At 41.4% G+C, this 21,564-nt stretch overlaps 1 protein-coding gene across 1 annotated transcript; it reads right to left on the bottom strand.

The window, feature by feature from the left end:
* Nucleotides 1-14,451: 14,451 nt before the first annotated feature.
* Nucleotides 14,452-20,639, bottom strand: LOC112553135 (carbohydrate sulfotransferase 15-like). The gene is made up of 7 exons (XM_025220160.1): nt 20,234-20,639; nt 17,115-17,343; nt 16,773-16,870; nt 16,358-16,563; nt 15,952-16,096; nt 15,616-15,766; nt 14,452-15,489 (listed from the first exon to the last, which is right to left on the bottom strand). Exons 1-7 carry the CDS (start codon nt 20,510-20,512, stop codon nt 15,308-15,310), a joined length of 1,290 nt encoding a protein of 429 aa, XP_025075945.1. The 5' UTR covers nt 20,513-20,639; the 3' UTR covers nt 14,452-15,307.
* Between the last annotated feature and the right edge of the window lie 925 nt (nt 20,640-21,564).

The following is a 21,564-nucleotide window of genomic DNA, read 5'->3' as shown; positions in this document are numbered from 1 at the left end:
TTTTTTTTTTTTTTTTTTTTAAATAGCCCACCCTTTGAGATTCTCTCTATTAAATAAAAAAGTAAGAGACAGTTATTAGCGCATTTAAATTCTAACTGCACGAATTCTTACTACTTAGAATTGAGTGTGCTTTCTTTCCCCCCTCCCATGTACTCGCATCAAGAAAAAGTACGCAGCCGTAAATAAAAGTAGCGCTTATGCACAGCAAAAAGCTCACCGACGTAAACATAGATGAACAGTGGGACCTTTATGTCATCCCTTTCTGTAACAGTATACATCATCGACATCAATACATCTGTGAATGCCGCTCATGGCAAAATGCTGTGGCCTTGCTGCGCCACCGTGCCAGCCTTTTTGTTTGTTGTTACATGTTGTTGCTCTGTACTTTGTTACTTTTTACTTTCGGAAGAGGAAACAGTCTAATTATGACTCTTTGGGCAGTCCAGTTTGTTTGTTTGGGTTTTTTTTTTCCTAATTAAAAATAATGGATAAGTTAACTATATGTTCTATGAATTGTCGAGGCTTGGGAGACCCGAATAAGAGAGATGATATTCTCCATTTCCTTAAAGAAAAAAAATACAACGTATACTGTATTCAAGAAACTCATTTTACTAAAAAAATAGAACATATTGTCAAAGCAAAATGGGGATATGATGTTTACTTTAATTCTCACAGTTCAAACGCTAAGGGTCTGGCAATATTAATCAATAATAACTTCGAATACAAATACAAAGATCTATACAATGATCCAGCTGGAAACTTTATGATTTTAAAAGTGGGCATTGATGACTCTGATTATCTGCTAGTTAACCTTCATGGCCAAATACTGATAGTCCAGCTTATTACAGTGAACTTAAAGAAAAGCTGCATAATCGAGAAAAAGTCTATGTCATCATGACTGGTGATTGGAACCTGGTGTTAAACCCAACTCTTGACTATTGCAACTATAAAAGAATAAATAATCCCAATTCGAGGAAAATAGTAAAAAACATTATTGAAGAGTTTAATCTAGTTGATATTTGGAGAGAGATGCATTCTGAGACTAAAGGTTTCACTTGGCGGAAAAGACACCCACTACAACAGGCTAGGTTAGACTTCTTTCTGATATCAGAAACATTAGCCGGGGAAGTTACTTCAGCAAAAATAGAACCATCTTATAGATCTGACCATTCCCCTATAATGATATCACTTCAGCTAGGAAAAAATCATGGAAAATGCAAGACATTCTGGAAGTTTAATAAATCCCTTCTTAAAGATGAGGAGTACATACAATTAGCCAAGAAGGTTATTAGCGAGACTAGAGAACAATATGCAGCTTTTACCATATTGTCGTGAATCACTGGACTCCATATCTCCTTCTGATCTTCACCTCCAAATAAGTGATCAACTTTTTTTTGAAATGTTACTTTTACAGATTAGGGGAGCCAGTATAGCTTATGCATCTGCCAAAAAGAAGAAGCAGATTACAAGAGAGAAAGAGCTAAAACAACAAATAAGTAACATAGAAGAAAACATGACTGAAGACTCCACATTACAGCTTGTAGCACTGCAAAATGAACTACAGAATATTAGGGAACATAGAGTTGAAGGATTGAGGATACGATCGAAAGCAAAATGGATTTTCGAAGGAGAAAAAAATTCTAAATACTTTTGTAATTTAGAGAAAAGACATTTTGTAAGTAAATTAATGAAGACAATAGAGAAAGAAAATGGGGAAATCCTTTGCGATCAAAAACTGATTACAGAAGAATGTGAAGCATATTATAGAGAATTGTATAGAAGTAAGGAGTCTGAATTGCGGCCCGGTGGCGCAACGGTTAGTGCTGTTAGCGCCTGTCACCAATACAGTGAAGGTTGGCTGCCCTGAGTTCATTTCTCGTCTCGGGCACGCTGTTCTTTCTCTGCACGTGGCACCTGTTTTACAGGGCTGGCTGCTCTCCGCCAAGGACGGTCCCAAGCCCGGCTGAAAAAGGAGGAGGGTTGGGCGTGGGGCCAGCACCCCCACCCCGTAAAAACAAATCCTTGCTACTAAAACATCGACAACAGTAAACTGTCGTCGATGGCCCATGCACCAGGAAGTGCGAAGGGCAATAATAATATAATATAAGGAGTCTGAATTAATGGAGTTTAAGCCAAACTGTCTGGAAAAAAATAACTTCCCAATACTAACTGAAGATGAAAAGAATGAATTAGAAGGTTTAATAACAGAAAAAGAAGCATGCAGAGCTCTTAGAGAAATGAAGAATGAAAAAAGCCCTGGAAATGATGGTTTCCCAGTAGAGTTCTTCAAATTCTTTTGGAAAGATTTAGGAATATTTCTAATAAGATCATTAAATGAGGGGTTCAAAATGGCTTCAAAACTTCAGTGGTTTCAATATCGTATTCTGCATCGTGTTTTAGCTACAAACACACTATTATATCAAATAAAACTTAGAGATTCAGATCTTTGCACCTTCTGCAATCAGTCAAGGGAATCTATAGAACACTTGTTTTTTGATTGTATTATTGTTAAAAAATTTTGGAATGATCTCTTTACTAAGTTAAAAGAAAAATGTGCTCATTGTGAGCAGATAGAAGTAAAGAAAACAGTTAATACTATTTGGAGTCCAAAAATGAGCTTATGACAGATAAGATATTCAGCCTTATTCTAATTATGGCAAAGTTTTATATTTACCGGTGCAAATGTTTCAATATTCATCTAAGTGTGAACTCATTTGTATTGGAAATAAAGAAAAGATATCATGTAGAAAAATATTACTACACAATAAATAGTAAGCCAGAATGTTTTGCACTAAAATGGATACCATATGAGCAGCTTTTCTTCACACATTGAATGTTTCTGTCTGTATTTTTATTTTTATTTTGTATTTTTTTTTTTTTTTTTTTTTAAGTGAGAATGCATTTACATTGTGGTCTAATGAGAAGCCTGCGAATCCTGTTCTTTTCCACATTCCTCTTCCTCCCTTTTTTTTTTTTTTTTTTTTTTCTCCTTTGTGTTTGTGTTTTTGTGACAATCCATAGTTTTGTTTTGTTTTTGTAAATTTATGTGTGTTTTTTTTGTTTTTATTTTTTTTGTTTTGTTTGTTTATTTATGTTTTCTCAAGGTGTAGAACAAATGTACAGTCTTGCTTACTGTTACTTCCATTGGCAATGTCATCAACCATGTGTTTAACTGCTGAAACTGTGTTAAGCCTCAGGTGTCCTTTATCTGTTTTCATTTACATTTTTGGTGCAATTTTTTATCCATTCTGTCTTAATTCGTGCTTTACTGCCAACATTTGGCAGTCTCCACAACACTTTCTTTAATAGTCTAGTTAGTCTTTCTTTTCACAGTCTTTATCTGTCTTGCTTCCCTGTTAAAATATGTAAATACTTGTTTCATTATCAGCCATTTGTATAAATGCGCTTAGGGCTTGGGAGAAATAAGTTTTTGTGAGAGCAATATGGCTGCAGTTTTTGTGTCATTCAAATTTTGATTTATGCTGGAACAAACTGCACATTTCTGGAAAGTGTTTTGCAGTCTGTGGTATGCAACCAATGAAGATGGAGGTTCTTTGTTAAAAAAAATTTTGCAATCACAACAGCATGATTGAGTCTGCACTGTGAGTCCTCCAAGCTTTTATTATAATCTAAATACTTGTTTTGCTAGCCCTTCAGCCAGTAAATCAATCATTCATTCATCATCACCCTCGTAATCATCATCACTATATGTAACGGGTACTAATGGACTGCCTGCAGGCAATTTCTTTTCAATTTCTGGAACGAACGAATGACTGTTACCTTATGTGTATATGCTTGTATTACATTGCAAGATGCTGTATTTTCTAGTTCATGTATTTGTGAGACAAAATAAATTTTGAAAAAAAAAAAAAAAAAACTTCATTCGAATTCAGGCTTCAACTTAGAAAAAAGAAAATATATATAATATTAATAATTGAGCTTGTAAGGCGCTTGTCCACGTGGATGAGCGCTCAATGAGCTACACACACGGAAGATTACAAAACAAACGGACAAACAAATACATGTATACAAGAAACATGTAGACAAAATGAGACGATAGAAATGAAAGGCTCTTTAGATTCTGTAACACTAAGGATATAAAAGTAAAATATTTGCTGACCAACGTACAATAATTTATCGCCTTATTATACTCACAATCCTAATGCCTCTAAGTTTCATTCTTTATTAACATCAAGTAATAAAAAGACCCTTACTAGATGAGCTCGGTTTATTACTTAAGACGGTAATCTGTCTTAGAGCACACGTCTGCTCTTGAAGACTTGAAAAGACTTGAAGTCTGCTCTGTAAGGGGGCGCTACTCTGTGGCTTGACCCCGGCTCACAATCATTCTCTACGTTTTTTGACGTGTTTGAATTCTACGGGAATTTCGCTTACTCCAGCTTGTGCATGAATGGTTATAAGTGTTACTTCAATACGTCTGACTGTGAGGAGCACCGTATTGCTGCGTGTGAGTGTCCCTGTACGGGAGAAATTTCTTTTACCAAACCGCGTCCATTTTGTGACCGTTGGTTAGATCTATAGATAGTCAGAAACGGACTGAAACGGACTACATGTACGGCCAATCGGGACTATCTGGCTGTTTACAACAATCCCTTCAGTGACTGAGTATCGTCCCTACCAGGTAGATCTATTACAATCCCAATACCTAGTTGAATCGGCGATAGATCTGCCATGATCGTGCTATGAGCAGTGTAGTCTATGCGTGTGTGTGTGAGTGGAGCAGTGTACTATGCGTGTGTGTGTGTGCCTGTACGGCAGACTTTCACACTTCGATGTGTTAGAGTGGCGCTGTCGTCATGCTGATCTACAGTCGGGACTTTCTGCTATCGCTGCGGCAGAAGGCCACACAGGCCCCGGATGTGAATTTCAGTGACATTCCGACACAGGGCAGGGCGCAAAGAAAAAGAAACTGAGAGATCTAGAGGAGACTCAGACACAGACTGAAGAGGACGAGGGTGCCGACATCCACTGCCAGCATCACCCTGTCGAATGTGCGCCTCTCTCCACAACAAACAGGATGAGCTCTCTGCGCTCATTAAATTCGATGGAGACTACCGACGCTAGTGACCTCTCTGTTTCACTGAAACATGGCTAACAGAGGAGGGAGACATTCGGACTTGAAGGATACACAACGATTCGATTTGACAGAATGCACAAGCGACAAAACAAGCATGTAGGGGGAGGCTTGTGTATGCTTGCAAATGAGAAAATGGGCCACGAACTACACAGTACGAGACAGACTAGTACCCCCCATTATGAGATACTGACAGTGTCTTCAGGCCGCATTATTTACCTCGGTGAATTCGGCCAAATCACTGTGGTCCTCGTCTATGTGCCCGGCCCAGACTTCAACCTTGCAGCTGAGCACATTGCAGACACATATAATCGAGCGACAACAAGATCAGTTGATCAGCCTGTGTTTTTGCTCGGTGACTTCAACCGCTGTTGATGTCAGTAAACTGCTCCCCTGTCTCCATCAATACGTCACGGTGTCCCACCCGCCTCGACCAGAACGCTAGACAGGTGTTTCGGTAATGTGCCGGCCGCTTATGTTTCCAAGTGCGGCCGCCGCTGGCAGATCGGACACACAACATTGTTCATTCTGCTACCCACATACAGACAGCTCCTTAAACGGTGAAAAGCCGACAACACTATGTATTAGGACCTGGGACAAATGAAGCAACTGAGCTGCTCAGAGGACTGCTAGAGGTCACTGACGGGATTTGTTCTTCACTACCTGTGGAGACGACCTGGACTGTCTGGCAGAGCACAATCACCTCTTACATCACCTTCTGTGAAGATCTGTCATCCTACCCAAGCAGATCTGCAGCTATCCAAATAACAAACCATGGCTAGGTAAAGACTGAAGCACTGTCTCAATGAAAAGAAGATAGCTTTTATGCAAGGAGACAAACAGAAAAGTGAAGGAGAAGGAGTTCAGGGCAGAAGGGCAAGAACGGCTAGAGTGAATACAGAAAGAAGGTAGAAAAGCAATTAATGAGGGCAACGCAAGAGATGCTTGGGAAGGGCCTGGACACCATGATGGGTAGAGAACGCGAAGACACAAAGAGTAAAGGTGTGATGACCCAGTGTCATTTGTTAATGAGCTCAACACTTTCTACGCGCGGTTTGATGTGAGAGACTTCAGCAATGAAGCAGAAAATATCTGTTCTTCACTGTCGGCAGCCACTGTCACCATCTGTGACGGGAGATATTGTCAGAATTCTCTCTGCATGTGAACCACGTAAAGCCCCTGGACCTGACCACGTGAGAGGCAAAGTACTCAAAGAGTGTGCTAGTCAGCTGAGTGGTGTTTTTACCAGACTTTTTCAGCTCTCCCTTGACTCTCATAGTGTCCCGCGTGTGGAGAACATCCACAATAATACCAGTGCAAAGAAGCCTCATGCTACCAACTTGAAAGACTTTCGACCTGTGGCTCTCACGTCTGTTGTGCCAAATGTTGGAGAGAGTTGTGGGAAGATTGTTAATCCCCACCATGGCTGATCGCCTGGATCCTTTGCAGTTTGCCTACAAGGCCACGCAGGGGGTGTCTGATGCAACTCTCACGCTTTTAAATACTATCCTACAACACTTGGACACTTCTGGCACCTATGTTCGGGTCCTGTTCATGGACTTTTCCAGCGCCTTCAACACGGTCCAGCCACACCTTCTTGTACAGCGCCTACTAGACCTGGATGTCAACACTGGCCTAGTTCTATGGATCAGATCATTCCTGAAGGACCGACCACAGGAGGGTGGGTCTCAGAGTTCCACCGACAGCGGTACTTATAGGGTCCAGCAGCTCCGTCTGACGGAGTTTATTTGTCAGTGGGATGGAATGATTCTGTCAGCTGAGCAGATCCTCAACACGGGGTACCCCCTCAGGGATGTGTGCTTTCCCCCATCCTGTTCTCTGTATTATACAAATGGGATTACTATTAAACAGTGCTATTCTCAAACTTGTTAAATATGCAGATGACATGGCCCTTGTGGGCTGCCTGAAAGACGAGCAGTCCCTGTTCACAGTACCTGGCCTGTGTGGGGGAGCTGGAGGAGTGTTTGACCGCAGCTTTCTGGATCTGAACGTTGACAAAACGGAGGAGATGGCCTTTGGAAGAGCCTACGAAGGAAGAGATGGCACAACCCCTCTCTCCCACCACTCCAAATCAAGGGACAGCAGGTGCAGAGGGCTGCTGTGTTTAGGTACCTTGGTACAGTGATCGACGGAGGCTCTCCTTTAGCGCTCACGTGAACCAAGTGTACAAAAAGGCCAGGCAACGGCTGTACCTTCTGAGGAGACTTCGCAGCTTCGACGTCAGCTCTGGGGTGCTGGAGACTGTGTACAGGTCTCTTGTGAGAGCATCCTCTCATTCAACATCGCTGCCTGTATGGTCACCTACTAGTCAAAGACAAGGCAATTCTGGCCAGAATCATCCACCAGGCAAATAAAATTATTGGTCAAGCACAGCTGCCACTTTCTGACTTGTACCTTCATGCAGTCAGAAGGATGGCACATAACATCATTTCGGACCTGAAAAACACCCTCTCCACACCAGCTTCCAGCTGTTGCCCTCAGGCAGGCGCTATAAGGTACCACGCATAAGGAAAGCTGCCTACCAGAGGTCCTTCGTTGCCAGCAGCCATCACCATCCTAAATAAAGGCACAAGGACTCAGAGGAATCAAACAGAGACTGAAAAAGAGAGAGTGCTGACATCTATTGTCAGCCATCACCTCGTGTGTCATTCTTGTCAATGACATTTTCTGGACGCAGCCGCGGTAAAGTTGAAGAAAAATGAACAATTAGCAAAATAAACAACTGATCAATGCGTACGTGTCATCTACGGTGTCACCGATCACCGCAACTAAAAAATATATCCATGGTATTCATATTGCCATGGCATAGCGTCGCCACGAACTGTTTCATCTACACTTTGTGCGAGTTTGTTGCCTGTCTCGCGGTAAGGTCGCTGCGATCTGCGCGGTTCGAACACGATAGGGACTGTCATTTCTGGTACTGTCATCTGACACCACAGACACTGTTACTTCTGGCACCACAGGCATTGTCACAAGAGTTCTGTGGTGATGGTTTGGAAGAGTAGCATACCACCCTGGCGTTTCCTCTTCACTGTCGTCATCCTGAAGGTATGGCGCCTCCCGCAGTTGAATGTCCTTATATTGGAGTATACCAAATGATCGTCTAGGTACACAAGAAGGACTGCAATTAAAAAGTTCGGCATGGTGGTCTGCATTAACCTCTGGAAAGTGGCTGGTGTGGACGTCAGACCCATTGGCATCCTGGAACGGCGTGTTGCCAGCGGGCCCTAGCCAGTCCTTTTGTTGACAATGTCTTCTCAAGATGAGCTTCATGCACGGCTGCCTGTACTGCCTGCGCCACATCTGCGTAGAGTCCATTATCCGATCAAGGACGTTCTTCCCTAGTAGAAGCGACACGCGCCTCCTGCGCTCACTTGTGACCACATCGACCAGGTCCTTGACCACCAGGATAGGAACGTCCTCAGACGCTGGCCGTAAACATGTCCACCACCGCCACTCCTGAGTTTGTTTTAGCTGTAAGTCCTGTATGTGCCCTCGTGCCCACTCGTCAGTGACCGTCGTTACCTCACTGCCGGTGTCGAGCAACGCCATCACTCAACTGCCATAAATGACAACCTCCGCCGTCTGACACTTTCCAGTCAGGCCAGCTACACTTTATTTCCCTGTCATCCTGTTACGGAAAACGGGGGCAGTCACTTCCCCTGACCGGTCGGGCTGCAGTCCTCCGAGATGGTGTCAATCGCCGCCACTTCGACGCTCTGCGCCCCTTCTACCTCGCCTGCTTAAATTCTGGAGCTTCGCGGCGTATTCGTCGACCACCTCATCACGTTGCTGTGGCACTGATGTCGACATTTTTGTTCGCCGTACGCCTCCACTAGGACACCCAAGATCTTTCTCGGCGTATCTCTTGCGTCATGCGGAAGCATCATAACTCGACGTCTGCAGGTCCCTCCAGCGAGCTCAAGATGTAACCACGAGCCGCATTCTGACACATCGGGTTTATGGCGAGAGCTAACTCGACCTCTGTTTCAATCTCGTCGACACTCGTTGGTCCACCGGCAAACTACTGAAAGCGGACTAACTAGTATGCTCGTAGAGCCTCTGCCCACCCAACGGATAGCATCGTGGTCCTCTCTATGTACTAATCTTCTGTCGTGGGCTTCTGCCCGTGATGAACAAGTGTTTCTTTTTGTTCAGCAGTGCTTTTAGGCCCTTGGTCACCCAAGGTTTGTTGTTAGGATAAACATACACTGCTTTGATGGACTGGTGCAATCAACACTATTTTACTCCTCACTTTTACTTCTAACTGTGTGTTAAATGTCTGTATGGGTATGTGAGCAAAGACAAATTTCTGTCCTCCTGGGCAGACAATAAAGTCTGTTTTGATTTTTTTTTTTTTTTTTTTTTTTTTAAGCCTCAGCTGTCAGGTCCAGCAACTCCACTCAAGAACCACAACACAGTCTTTTCACAGTTGCCGCCCTTCGAGATTCCGTTAGATCCAGCACACCAGCCAACGACGAGCATAGCAAGATAACAAAATAAAAGAAAAAAAAAACTGGACACAAAAGTACAGCCCCTTAAAAATCTAGCAATCAATATTTTACTTTTCGCTAATTAAAATTACAATCCAGAAACTTATATTTAAAGAGTCAAAAATCCAAACCGAGGCAAAGTCACCTCAACAGGTTTCACATGTACATAATTTATGTCTGGTCAGTACTTAAACACAGGACTGGAGAAAACGGTTAGGTCCCCCTCCCTGTCACAGTCAAGGACACGCAGCAGGCAGCAAAAGTAACTTTTTTTCTCTTAACCTTACTGTTCCCAGTTATTTGAATGAAGTCTCTCAACGCCGTTACATCAAAGAAAAAGCTGCCATCATGAGATGCTCACACCCACGCTCGTGCCCACACACACACACTTGTACGCAAAACACATCAGCCTACGCTATCCATTCTCATTCAACAAATATATAAAAGTTTACGGTAGGTTTGTTACACTCTCACTCTTTTAACATCCGATAAATTACCTAGAAACACAAACGATCACCTGTTTATGTCTGCGTTTTCTGCATACAAAAATGACACAACGTTTACCTGAGCTCAATAAAACAAATTTTCCTGCTAGTACATTATCTAGTAAGGATAAAATGCTGGAAGCCTTTCTGACAATCACAAAGGAAGCTAAATCTTTCTGTTTGACACCAATCAACTTAGAATATATATTGAAAATACAGCACACAAACGAAAACAATTAAAGACTCAATGAATGTTGAAAAACGCCTGAATATTGCTTTGCTGACTACAGCAACCATGCATTAGGTCAATAGGACTTGTCTCATTAATAGTCACAATAACCAGCAGTTATTTCTGCTTTTTGGTCTTATGTTTAATAACTTAACACATTAGTTTGTACATCAAGTTGATCAACCGATCCATGCTCAGGATCTTCGTTTTCATTAAAATGTCATTTCAAAATGTCAGCATTGGTGATCCAGCACCTAAGTGAGAATATTTGAAGGCACAGAGTTCATAAATAGAACAAGTTTAATACCGCTTGAAAACTCTTGACACGAAGATAACTTAATGATTAGTTACACAACACGCGATCGGACGTAACAAGCATTGTGTCCTTCACGTGCTGGCCCACGCGCCGGCTCTCAAGCACGTTCATTCCGTCTGCCATCGCCTGTCTCAAGACGAAAGGGTAAACATGATGAAGACGTGAGCAAGGAACCTTGTGAGTCTGCAGGTAAACAGTTTGATTGGGCTTGTGAGTCTCAGTGCCCCTCAAGCACGTATTGATGTCGTAGCTTCCAGTGAGAATTCGCGTGAGGCAGCGCGGGGCTGGCAGAAGCCAGGTCTCCCAGCGCACACTCGTCAGCGGGAAGACATGGCCACGCTCGGCAAGCAGCTCGTGCTTGATCATGGGCGTCAGGGCCCACACGTGGGTGTCGTCCTCTGCGAAGAAGTAGAGGTCAAGGAAGGGCCACTGGTAGAAATCCCCGGGTCCATCCATCATGAAGAACTTCCATTGCTGGTTCCGAGGGGCGTACAGGCGAAATCCGGGCACAGACCTAAGCGCGTGGTGAGCTTCCCGCCACTGCGAGGCGTTGAGGACGATGTCAATGTCGTCGTCCCATGGGATGAGACCCTGGTGACGGTACGCTCCCAGTAAGGTTCCGCCACAGATGAAGTAGACCAGCCCATTGAGGGCGCATGTTTTTTAAACACGTCCATCGTGAACAGCAGCTGCGCGCGCTCGTCTGACGTCATCACAGGCCGGAATATGTCTAGCATGTCTAGCTCCTCCTTTCCAGCATCCAGATGGTTCTGCATTTCATAAATAAGATGGTTCCTACGTGCATAGAATTCAGGGTAGAGGTCGTTTTTTAATTTTGCCATGTCTGACATGTTAACCGTCGGTGGAGACCGTTGCTGCGAGAAATCACTGAGATTTTGCATGGGAAAATTTTGTCTGTCCATTAACGTTGTGAGAATCACCAAACTGTTGTGTGTGCTCCACGATCTGGGAAGCATGAAAATCAGAAGTCGACGGCTTATGAAGCTCAGAAGCAGCATGAATGCCACCACCAGACCCACCCTCATAAAGCGCAACCGTAATTTGTTTGGTAAAAAGCGTGTCTTCATCTCCTGAGGACCAAGAAAATCGAACAGATAGTCAGTCTTTTCGGGCATCATCGATAAATGTCGGGAGACGAATGAGCTGGCAACTGCCAAGAGGAAAGAGCCGAGGCGAATTGTTGTCTGAGAGAATTAGTAACTGCTATAGTGGGATGTTTGTTGAGAAATCATAAGATAGTTTTTGTTGATTTGACTGATGGCCCTCGGGCGATCACAGCCGAACTTGAGTATATTGATCTGCACAGATGTACAAATACAGATTACAGGCTAATCGTCGTTGTTGTCATCAGCATCAGCAAAGCTTCCTCACAGAGCGCTTCCGAGCTAAGCCTTCATTGCAGCTGGAAGAAGATATAAGAAGAAAAAATAAGAAGAAAGACAAAAAAGAATAAGTGATTTAACTGACATACTCTTATATATAAAAAAAAAAAAGACAGCTGGTAAGATTTTCTCTGCCTCTCTCTCTCGTTTGCAGACGAAACGACAATGCATGCACAACACCACTGACTGAGCCCTCCTACAGCAGAGTGCAAATGAGTTTCACTCAGAACTAAATTACAGCACATGACAGCCTAAAGAAAACAGAAACCAAGTTACTAACATCTAGGCTGAAAAGGCACAATCTAGCCACCCCATTTCCTAATATTCCCGAGGCAAGTGCTCAAAGGAGAGCAGTTATGACTTTGTCTATCCAGGGATCCTTCCAATGACACACAGGTTAAACTACAACAAAAAACATCGTTAACAAATAAAACTCGCTGATCAACTATCCTTTAGACTCTCTGGTCTATTGCAATAAGTCCTATACACACTTACGCATTCGTACGATGAATTACAAACGACACCTTGACGAACCCCCTTAGACGAAGGTGAAGGAAAGTGGAGATTGTTGATCAGTTATTACAACAGCAACGTTATTATAAGGGAGGCTACTAATGACCCTGTAAAATAGTTAAAGTAGTTATCTCCCATAGCACGTTCCTTCACATCAAATATGACCCAAAAAATTATTCTAACAGATCTGCAAGGAACGAGTGTATATTCACGAGTTTTGATTGCTGCAGTGTAGATTGGCGGCAAAGAGGATTCTTTTTTTTGGTCTCAGTATTGGATAAACAAGTGAGATCAATACAGACTCATTTCTCTCGCGGCGTGATAAAAATGTAAAGTCCGACAACTCACCGCTCTGCTATGGCCGTCGACTGGTGAAGTCAAGTATTGACAAGTTGGGGCTGACAGGCCCTCGCTACAGGCTTCCTCTCTCCCTTCCCTCGCCATAATCCCTCCCATCGTGAACAGAGAGTCAGGTAAGCACAGTACTCGCAACCATCGCCGTCACATCGACTGTAGCTGACCTCAAGCCGCTGTGTCGGGTCGTCAAGCGGAGCGATTCGCTGACAGCAGAGATGTCAGTGCGGAAGAGTTCACAGGGTCATCAGCACAATGTAAACACGGTGTTTAGTCAGAGGTAATGAGGTTCGTACGAAGGTTTCATGTCAGCGGAAATTTTATTAACAGCCTTATTCATCTCTATAAATACCTAAATAAAAAGTCAATGGTTTAACGGAATAATTCTCAAAGTATACAGCTTACGTTATCTCTACCACTTCAGAGAATTTATTCGGCTGTATAAGCTTTGATGACAAGAGAAAAGTAATTAAAATTACCTGTATTCAGTCATCAGACATTCAGTGTGACCATAAGACTGGTGTTTAGCAAGATAGCTGAGCTCATTTACGCTGGGCATGTTTATTGTGAATTTATAAACTTACAAAGAAAATTCACTTTGAAGTCGGGCCGTTGTAACCAATTAAGGAAGCTGCACGTCAGTCCTGAAAGATTTTAACTTGAAATTCTAATGATTAACTATAAGCTCTATTAGCTGTACTGTTCTGAAGGATTCATGAAGTTCTAGAGCTAATGATTAACTATTAGCTCTATAGCTTCACAACCCTGGAGGATTCCAACATGAAGTTCTAGAGCTATATAACGATTATTAACTAGTATAGATGTATACAATGTATTCAGCAATATCGTAAATGGCAAAATATTCTTACTTTTCTACATCATTTTCAAATTCGTTTTTCTCACTTTTTTATTTTTTTATTTTTTGCATCATCGTGAGGCTAGAAAACAAAATCTTTCATACTGTAAAATTAGACTTCGCATGCGTATGTAAAATGTGTACCAAAATGCAATAACGAGGAAGCAACAGTGGCAATTCCTTATCAACGAGCATGATACAATGAATAAAAACTTTTTTTTTTCATCTGACCCTCTCCCTACACTTGAGAAGAAAAACTGTGTGTGGTATCTTCACAAAAAGGCGGGTGACCCAAACCTGCTGTTTTATCTTTAGCTGGGAAAGGGATCGGACAAGGAGGAGGAGGCAAGGTGCGGAAAGCGAGCGATCGACGTGTGATGTAAAGAAAGGGAGAAATCGAAAAGAGTTTTGTTCTGCTTAGTTTTAATCGCATGCTTGTCTCCCTTGACTGAGTAGAAGTGATTGTCTCCTCGGTGTGTAAAAAAGTCCTAACCAGAGGGAAATTGTTCAAATTGAACCTTTTGAGGTGAATCTGTGTCTATGTCAAATTTATTTTAAAAACGATGGTTGATGTCTTTTGAATGTTCATAAATTAATGGTGTTTTTTGTTTTTTTTTAAGAGTGATTTATAATTTGAATGTTGTAAGTAGCTGAAAGTAGGTTACTATTTGGGAGGAATGCTTTAGTAAGTGATATCTCGATTTTTCGACTGATAATTTCCTGTCTAGGTTTATTTTATTTTTATGTCTTCTTCTGTCTATCCAGTTTGTGTTCGTCAGCTGTCGATGGTTGGATCTTAGTTACTGTTACTCATAGTTCAGAAATCTCTGCTGCAAAAAATATTCTTGTTATCTAAGAAATTAAGAGTGTGCCCTTTCTTCGCCGAGCTGAAATCAGACTCAGGACATGTCAATACCGAGGTCTCTTGACTTTGTAACCTTTTGAAGGCTTGCGTACAGTTGCGTCACGGTCGGAAGATCGTCTTGTATATCAAAGAAGACCGTGTCGACTGGTTTGAAATAATCCAAAACCACACCCGGGACCAGAGTAACATCTGTATTGTTGCCTAGTTGTTTGATGGGACTTCCACAGCCGGCGTTAGTGAAAGGGCACTTCGGTGCTATCGCTACAATCCTAATAATTATTACTTTTTCTGGGTTTCGTGAAACGACAAATAATCATGGGCTTACCCATCCCCTCTACTTTCAATTTACTTTATTTGTTCACGGAAACAAAAACACACTTTATTTGACTGTTACAGACGACAGACAACCATGACGTCAGTACATTTACATCGTACATCGTGCGTTTACCGTTACAGATACGACACGATGTGTCCCGCCCTGGAATATTAGAATCAGTGTCCAGGTTTATATTGTAAACCCCGGTAGAAAAAATCAGTTGCCTTCATATATCACATCATCAGAAGGACAAAAAGGCTTGCCAACGTTTGCCTTCATCTCTTTCGCTGGGTTCGGCAAGTGACAAATCAGCTGTAAACAAACAAAAATGAGGCACAACCTGCATTTGTAGAAGCAGTTGTCAGCTCCACAGATATCTATTGTCATTGAGGACCCATGCGAGACGTTTGTTGAAAGGAAGGTAAAAACTGAGTAAAATCTCTTTTGTTTCTCTCAGCATCGCACCAGTAGCAGTTCGTTTCTTTCCCTTGTTCTTTGGCAGGCCATGAAGCATTGCTTCCCTGGCTTCTTCAGTTGGAGAGTCTGTTTCAACAAAAACAAAGAGGCAACCCATGTAAGAAGTCTTTTACTGACGGCCACACAGGTCCACATACCATTGATATGGAGTCCTTTCATTTTAATGTATCGGCAAATCATATTCAAACTCACCAAGGCCAAGAAACTGGTAAATCTTGAGCACCTCCTGTGTTACATTTGCACTTAAGTCCTCCAATCGCAGCACATGGATTTGGTCACGTGAGAAACGTTTCAGCCAATCCTCTATGTAGATGTGATAAAGGCCAACATGAATCCTGCAGTGCTACAAACGAACATCATTTAGGAGAACTGTTTGAATCAAGGGTTACACCATTTAGATAATTAGAAACTTAAGTGTGGTTATATATTGAACAAGCATATACATGCTTAGATGATGATGAGGAGGAGCAGGAGCAGGAGCAGGAGGAGGAGGATATCATGATAGTTGGTTGTTATGTCCTTTCTTACCTTATTTATGGAAGAGTTGTAAACACATTGTCTCAAGGAGTTAGACACAAAACACTCTCGTAGCTGCCGGATCTGCTCCACTACCTTAGTGTGAAATTCCGCTTTTGTAGGATTCGTCGTGAAATAACAATAGTCAGAGTACAGTCTGCAAGATAGAACGTGTGATTAACACATTGATAGTAAGTACAAACATAACAACCGGTGCTGGACACAAGTCTCAGCCGTTTATCAGAATGAAATGTAGTAGAGACAGCATGACCACAGTGAAACTACAGCTATGACAAATACATCAGTATATTATGTTTTCTGCTTTTATTTATATCTGTTTACGAAAGCTTATAGCCCAAAAATATGTTTGTGTCAAGGTATTAGTAATGAAAAAGGAGACGTGTCATATGCCACCCACCTGTCAGCAGGGTTCCTCAGAATGACTACCACCTTGACATTAGGATTTAAGTGACGTATGTAATCAGCGTTAATGACTCTAGGCTCCGAGCAGTTCTCGTTGCCAGGCAACAGGTACCAACTGTTGTTATCCCAAAAAGTGGAAGCACTTCCATCTCCTTTGCGGGACCAACACACACAAACATACACATACAAATACACACAAAGACAAACACACTCACGCACGCGCACTCATGCATTCTATCACTCTGTCTATCCGCAACTTCAACCCATGCAATCGACACCTGTCGAACATGTAGCACAAGATAACAGTAAGAATAATGCAAGCAAAAGTTGCTCAAAATGTTTTGGGCAAAACTCTTGTTAGTCTAAAGCATCTAATGCTCACTTTTACTCACGACTACTGACCTACTTACCCACAATGTTTGGATTTGGTTCACCAACCATCCGTGAATCATTAATCTTACTCCGGCCTTCAGTGCCTTTGCAAAAAAACTGGTGTACTTCTGAAGGTCTGGTCAGAAATGAAGTCAGATAATAAAACTCACGAAATGACAAGAGCATGAGAACAGTTCCTCATCATACCTCCAACAAATGTGATACGACTATGAATGAGTAAACTGCTTCACACAAACGTCAAGCAGCTCAGATAACCTTCTAAGTTATAATCATTAGAATAATCTGAGTGAATTCATACATCACTCATGCACGCGCGCGCGCACACACACACACCTGACATTTTACAGACACCGCCTCACCTGGGTTGTCGTAGCGCCCTCTGGTGATCCAGTGAGGCTCCTTCCTAGGAGTCCGTACGATGTGCTGATGCTGAGTAAGCCTGAAGTACAGGTCGGTTGTCCCACACTTGGGGAACCCCGCCAGGTAGAAGAAGGGGAGACAACGCAGGTGTGGGGCGAGAGAGTGGTTACCTCCCTGTACCTGGTACCAACACGGGTTACGGAAAGTTGGTTCGAAGGTGTAGGGACCCTGAATAATAATGAGTTAATAATGATCCTCATTATTCATTAGTTGTTCGCAGCCATCACCATTATCTGACCAATCGACCAGTCAATTATAAGCCAAGTAAGCATTTAACAGTTTTGTAAAGAAAAATAGTAATTTATTATCATGCAACGATATAATACTTGAGATTTGTTACACTGCCTCGTGACCATGTTGTCCAAAGCACGTATATTCACTGTTGTACCAGAGTGGAAGCTTTAGAAACATATACTAGCTTCTTCTTGTTAGTTTACACGTGATTTCATGCAAATGTCTGAGCTTCAAGGCATTTAACTGTTTATGAGTGCGACATTGATGTGGGAGTAGGTGTGGAGGCAGACATGCAAGTATCGGCATTTAGTGCTAATATATATTTGTTTCGGCTGAGATCAGTGTCCTATAGCAACATCCAATCATCATGTAGCAGTTTGCTTAGAGCCGTGCGCAAACCGGAAAAGGGGGTCGAGCGTGTATGTGTGGCTTGGCTCAGGGATCCCTTCACTGTGTCTTCTACAAGCTCCACCAGTTCAGCTCGCTAGGCATGGATAAAAGTCGGTTGGAACCAAAACGAAGTTGTGAGTCTAACAAACTCTCTTTCACAGTTTCCTGTTTTTTGCTGAAGCAATGAATTTAGACATTGTGTAGCATAAACAAGGCAAAACGATGAAAGCAAAACATGATTTAGCCCTCTTGATACATTAAAGAGAATAATTAATTTAAACAAGTTATCAGCTGATGTGTGTGTGTGTGAAGAGAGATCGGGTAGTTGCAAAAATAGCAATAAAAGTAATAATTATTGTTAGTTTTCTAATAAATTTTTATTATTTTCAATGTGAAGGGATCAATTTGCTCCTGTTTCTATCTATGCAAAGATTGCCTACTGTAATAAATAAATATTTATTGTGCGACAGTTTTGTGGATATTTATGAGCGAATAGTTAAGTAACACACTTTTAAGGCTTTCTCCGCCAGCTGTTATTTCTAAAGCAATGTCTGAAGCGGTGATGCTTCATTCTTTCACTGATTTCCATGCCCACGATGTGATATTGCGATCTAGGATGTGTGTACACACATCTTGTATAATTGTTAACTACCGAAAGTGTAGCTGGCTAACATTGAGAGTCGAATGTTCCCTCGTAGACTAACATCAAAGAACACATGCGATCTTAAAAAAAATAAAATATTATGTTATTTTTATTTGTCGTTGAAACGTGCGTCAACTCTAGTTATAAAGACCAGTGCAAATCAACACAAATTATGAAAGCTAGCAAATAAAACTAAAACAAGCTTATGTCCCTCAAAAATATATTTTTATTTCACCTTTCTTTTGCTTTCTGTGTAGCATTGTTAATTCAGTGAAGGACCTCTAGCTTTTTGGCATGTTGCTTCATGAAATACATATGACTTATTAACATTTACAGTACAAATTTGTCAAAGAACACTCTGTGACACTTACACACAGTCACCTGGGTATTCAGTGACTCCTTTTACACCGAATGTTGCGATGCCGATAATCGAATGACTGTTACCTGTGCGCTGACTTTCAACGGTTCCCTTCATCAGGTTCCATTTGATGAACATTGTTTCAGCATCGCTGACCTTTATTTATGTCTGTTGTTTGTTTTCAAAGTACAGCAGACATCATCTTTATTTCATACGCGACACCAGCAAGTAATGTGCGATTGTATTTTCATTAACTAACGACTTTGAAAATGCTGGCAGAAAGAACACGAATATCATATTTGAAAAACACAGCCATGGGCACGAGCTGAACGTGCATGACGATTCATTGGTTGAACTCTACAACATTTCTTTCTTTCAGCTACCAAAACTTTCCCTTTACTTTAGAAGAATATTTAATATACAGAAATACTGAACTACTAATTACTCTCTTAAGAGCACTATTGCTGTTTCATCATCCTGCTCTTCATCAATGTCCCGATTATTGCAACATGAGGACATTTGCATTAACTGTAGTAGAGGTGGTTTCATGGCCCAGAAATAGTCTGTTCTCTAGATTTTAATACTGTCATTAACACCGTGTTTCGTATACAAATATTTTGCTTAAATATCCAAGCTTTAGAGGTTTAATTTTTATTTTACTGTGCAATGTTTTGCAGTATCACAAGCAAGCAGCCATTAAGCTATTTAAACCCGTTTGAAAGTAGATCAGCTCTGTATTGCTTCTGTTTTTGCCTGCCAAGTAAATTCAAGGATTTTTTTTTCTATAAAACATTTTGACCGAGTAGTCATTGTGACTTTTAGGGTAATAAGTATCTTTAGTGTCACTTATTCGTCTTTCAAACTTAGCAAACATAGATTTTCTCCAGCGCGTATTAATAATTATGTAAACAGTTCTTCTCCCTTCCCCCCCTGAGTAACATTATTGCCACTTTCCTAATGAGCTTTTGAGCACTTAGATGTATCCCCTTACTTGTGCACACCATACATGAATAAAAATAGTAATAATAAGTAATAATAATAGTAATAATCATCATCATCATATCTATAGAGCACCTTTCTCCAGTGATCAAGCCGCTTTACACACCTTCTTATGGCGGAGTCTTCATGAATACACAGACATGCAAGCTGGTGATATCTCTACAAGATCTTTGCTAACTGTGATCAAATGTTCATCCATATTTATCCAGGTAAGAAAAGCCTTACAGTGTCGGTACAGGTTACTGTACTGTTTGCACAATGCACGAGGCGTTTTCAAAAATGTTTACCTTAGTTTCCTTTCTTAACCATCAATGGAGGTGAGGCAATAGGCATCTTGTCTCTCTATATATCTAACCCGTATATTTGAGAAAAAGCATGCTCAGAAATAGCATTGTCAAATTATCGTATCTTTGTTTGACAGACAACATACTCACAAACAGTGTCAAGTCATACTTTGTGCTTGGTTTAGCCTCGGACACTCCTGGGCCCTCGCAGGCCTTCAGATGGTCTTTGTCCGCCATCTGCCAACTCCTGGAACCTCGGATGCCATAGTGGTACAACAAGAATACATCTCTAACGCTGATTCTAAAACCTTGGTCATAGATGTAGATAAGGACGGTAGAGATGATAATAGATGCTAGCAGAACTCCACAGAAGAGAAGCGGTAAGTCTTTGATGGACACACCTTTGTGTGTACTCTTCTTTTGCTCCATTTCTGTTTTACAAGTTCATTTCCTCTAAATTATTTGTCTAAATGATAGGAAAATACCTAATCAAATTAATCAGCTTTCCATTTCTGTAGATAGAAAACAAACTATTTCCATGGTCATCTACTCCCAGCCTCTCTGTGAAAACCTTTGCCACGATAGTGATACCTGACTAGTAGAGATGTGAACGGCTTGATTGTACAGATCGTCCTGCAGCTGTTGCTGAGAGCATTTTTCAGGAGACACTTTAGAAGCTTGACTGTACTTGTCAGTATTTCATTTTTTTTTAATCCATCGCCTTTCAAGGCGGATGAAAAATAAAATCGTCAGACGGCGAGCCAGCTCGTACAGACTGATAAAAATGACATTTTAAGTTTATTGCTAGCTTCACTCTATTTGACATCAAGACCTGTGAGTTGCACCAAACTTGTTTATGAGTGACTGGTTGTTATTTGTTTATAAGTGATGGTTGTTACTTGTTTATGAGTAACTGGTTGTTACTATTCACTTTCTGTATCAAGAAGTCACGAAATGGCCGTACATGTCGTGAACTTCTCGTCTCGCGGTATATCCAAGAAAGTTTGTCAAAATAAAGATTTTTCCTCTAAAGACAAGTAACCGTATTCATAAGTATTGTTTTATGTCCATAATTTAACAATTTCAAAATGTCATCTAGGACATAAACTGGCAAAGTCTAGATATATGAGGCAATGTAAATATATTTAAAGGCTATTCTTCACCAGTCAAATATCAGAGAACATTTGGCCAAGTTTGGCAAAGTTGTGTAAAGTAACATTTAAATTTTGGTGGACATGCTGAGTTTTAAATCTTATTGTCAATACATTGAGACTTAGGGTCAACTAAGAATGACCTTAAGCAATTTGTATATTAAGCGGATCTCAATTAAATTGAACAGGCAATAACACTCGCAATTTACAATTTGGTCCCAGAAAAATTTCAATACCTCAAAATAAAGAGCAGGAATGGATGCTCATCTCATCAGTAGGGCGGTGAGAATAAAATTAATTGGCCTCCCGAAGCCAATGTTTGACGAGAAA

The sequence above is a fragment of the Pomacea canaliculata genome, linkage group LG12 (genome assembly GCF_003073045.1).
Source record: "Pomacea canaliculata isolate SZHN2017 linkage group LG12, ASM307304v1, whole genome shotgun sequence".
NCBI classification, from domain to species: Eukaryota; Metazoa; Mollusca; class Gastropoda; order Architaenioglossa; family Ampullariidae; genus Pomacea; species Pomacea canaliculata.
Note: the sequence above shows the minus strand (reverse complement) of the source record. Positions and strands in the feature narration are given on the sequence as shown.

What these genes read in the sequence shown, in the direction of transcription:
- LOC112553135 (XM_025220160.1), bottom strand. Translation starts at nt 20,512, where the DNA reads ATGGAGCAAAAGAAGAGTACACACAAAGGTGTGTCCATCAAAGACTTA. An exon ending in AGGGCGCTACGACAACCCAG is followed by an intron (nt 16,871 to 17,114) that starts GTGAGGCGGTGT and finishes ATTTCTGACCAG; the next exon opens with ACCTTCAGAAGTACACCAGT. An exon ending in CTGAGGAACCCTGCTGACAG is followed by an intron (nt 16,097 to 16,357) that starts GTGGGTGGCATA and finishes TCTATCTTGCAG; the next exon opens with ACTGTACTCTGACTATTGTT.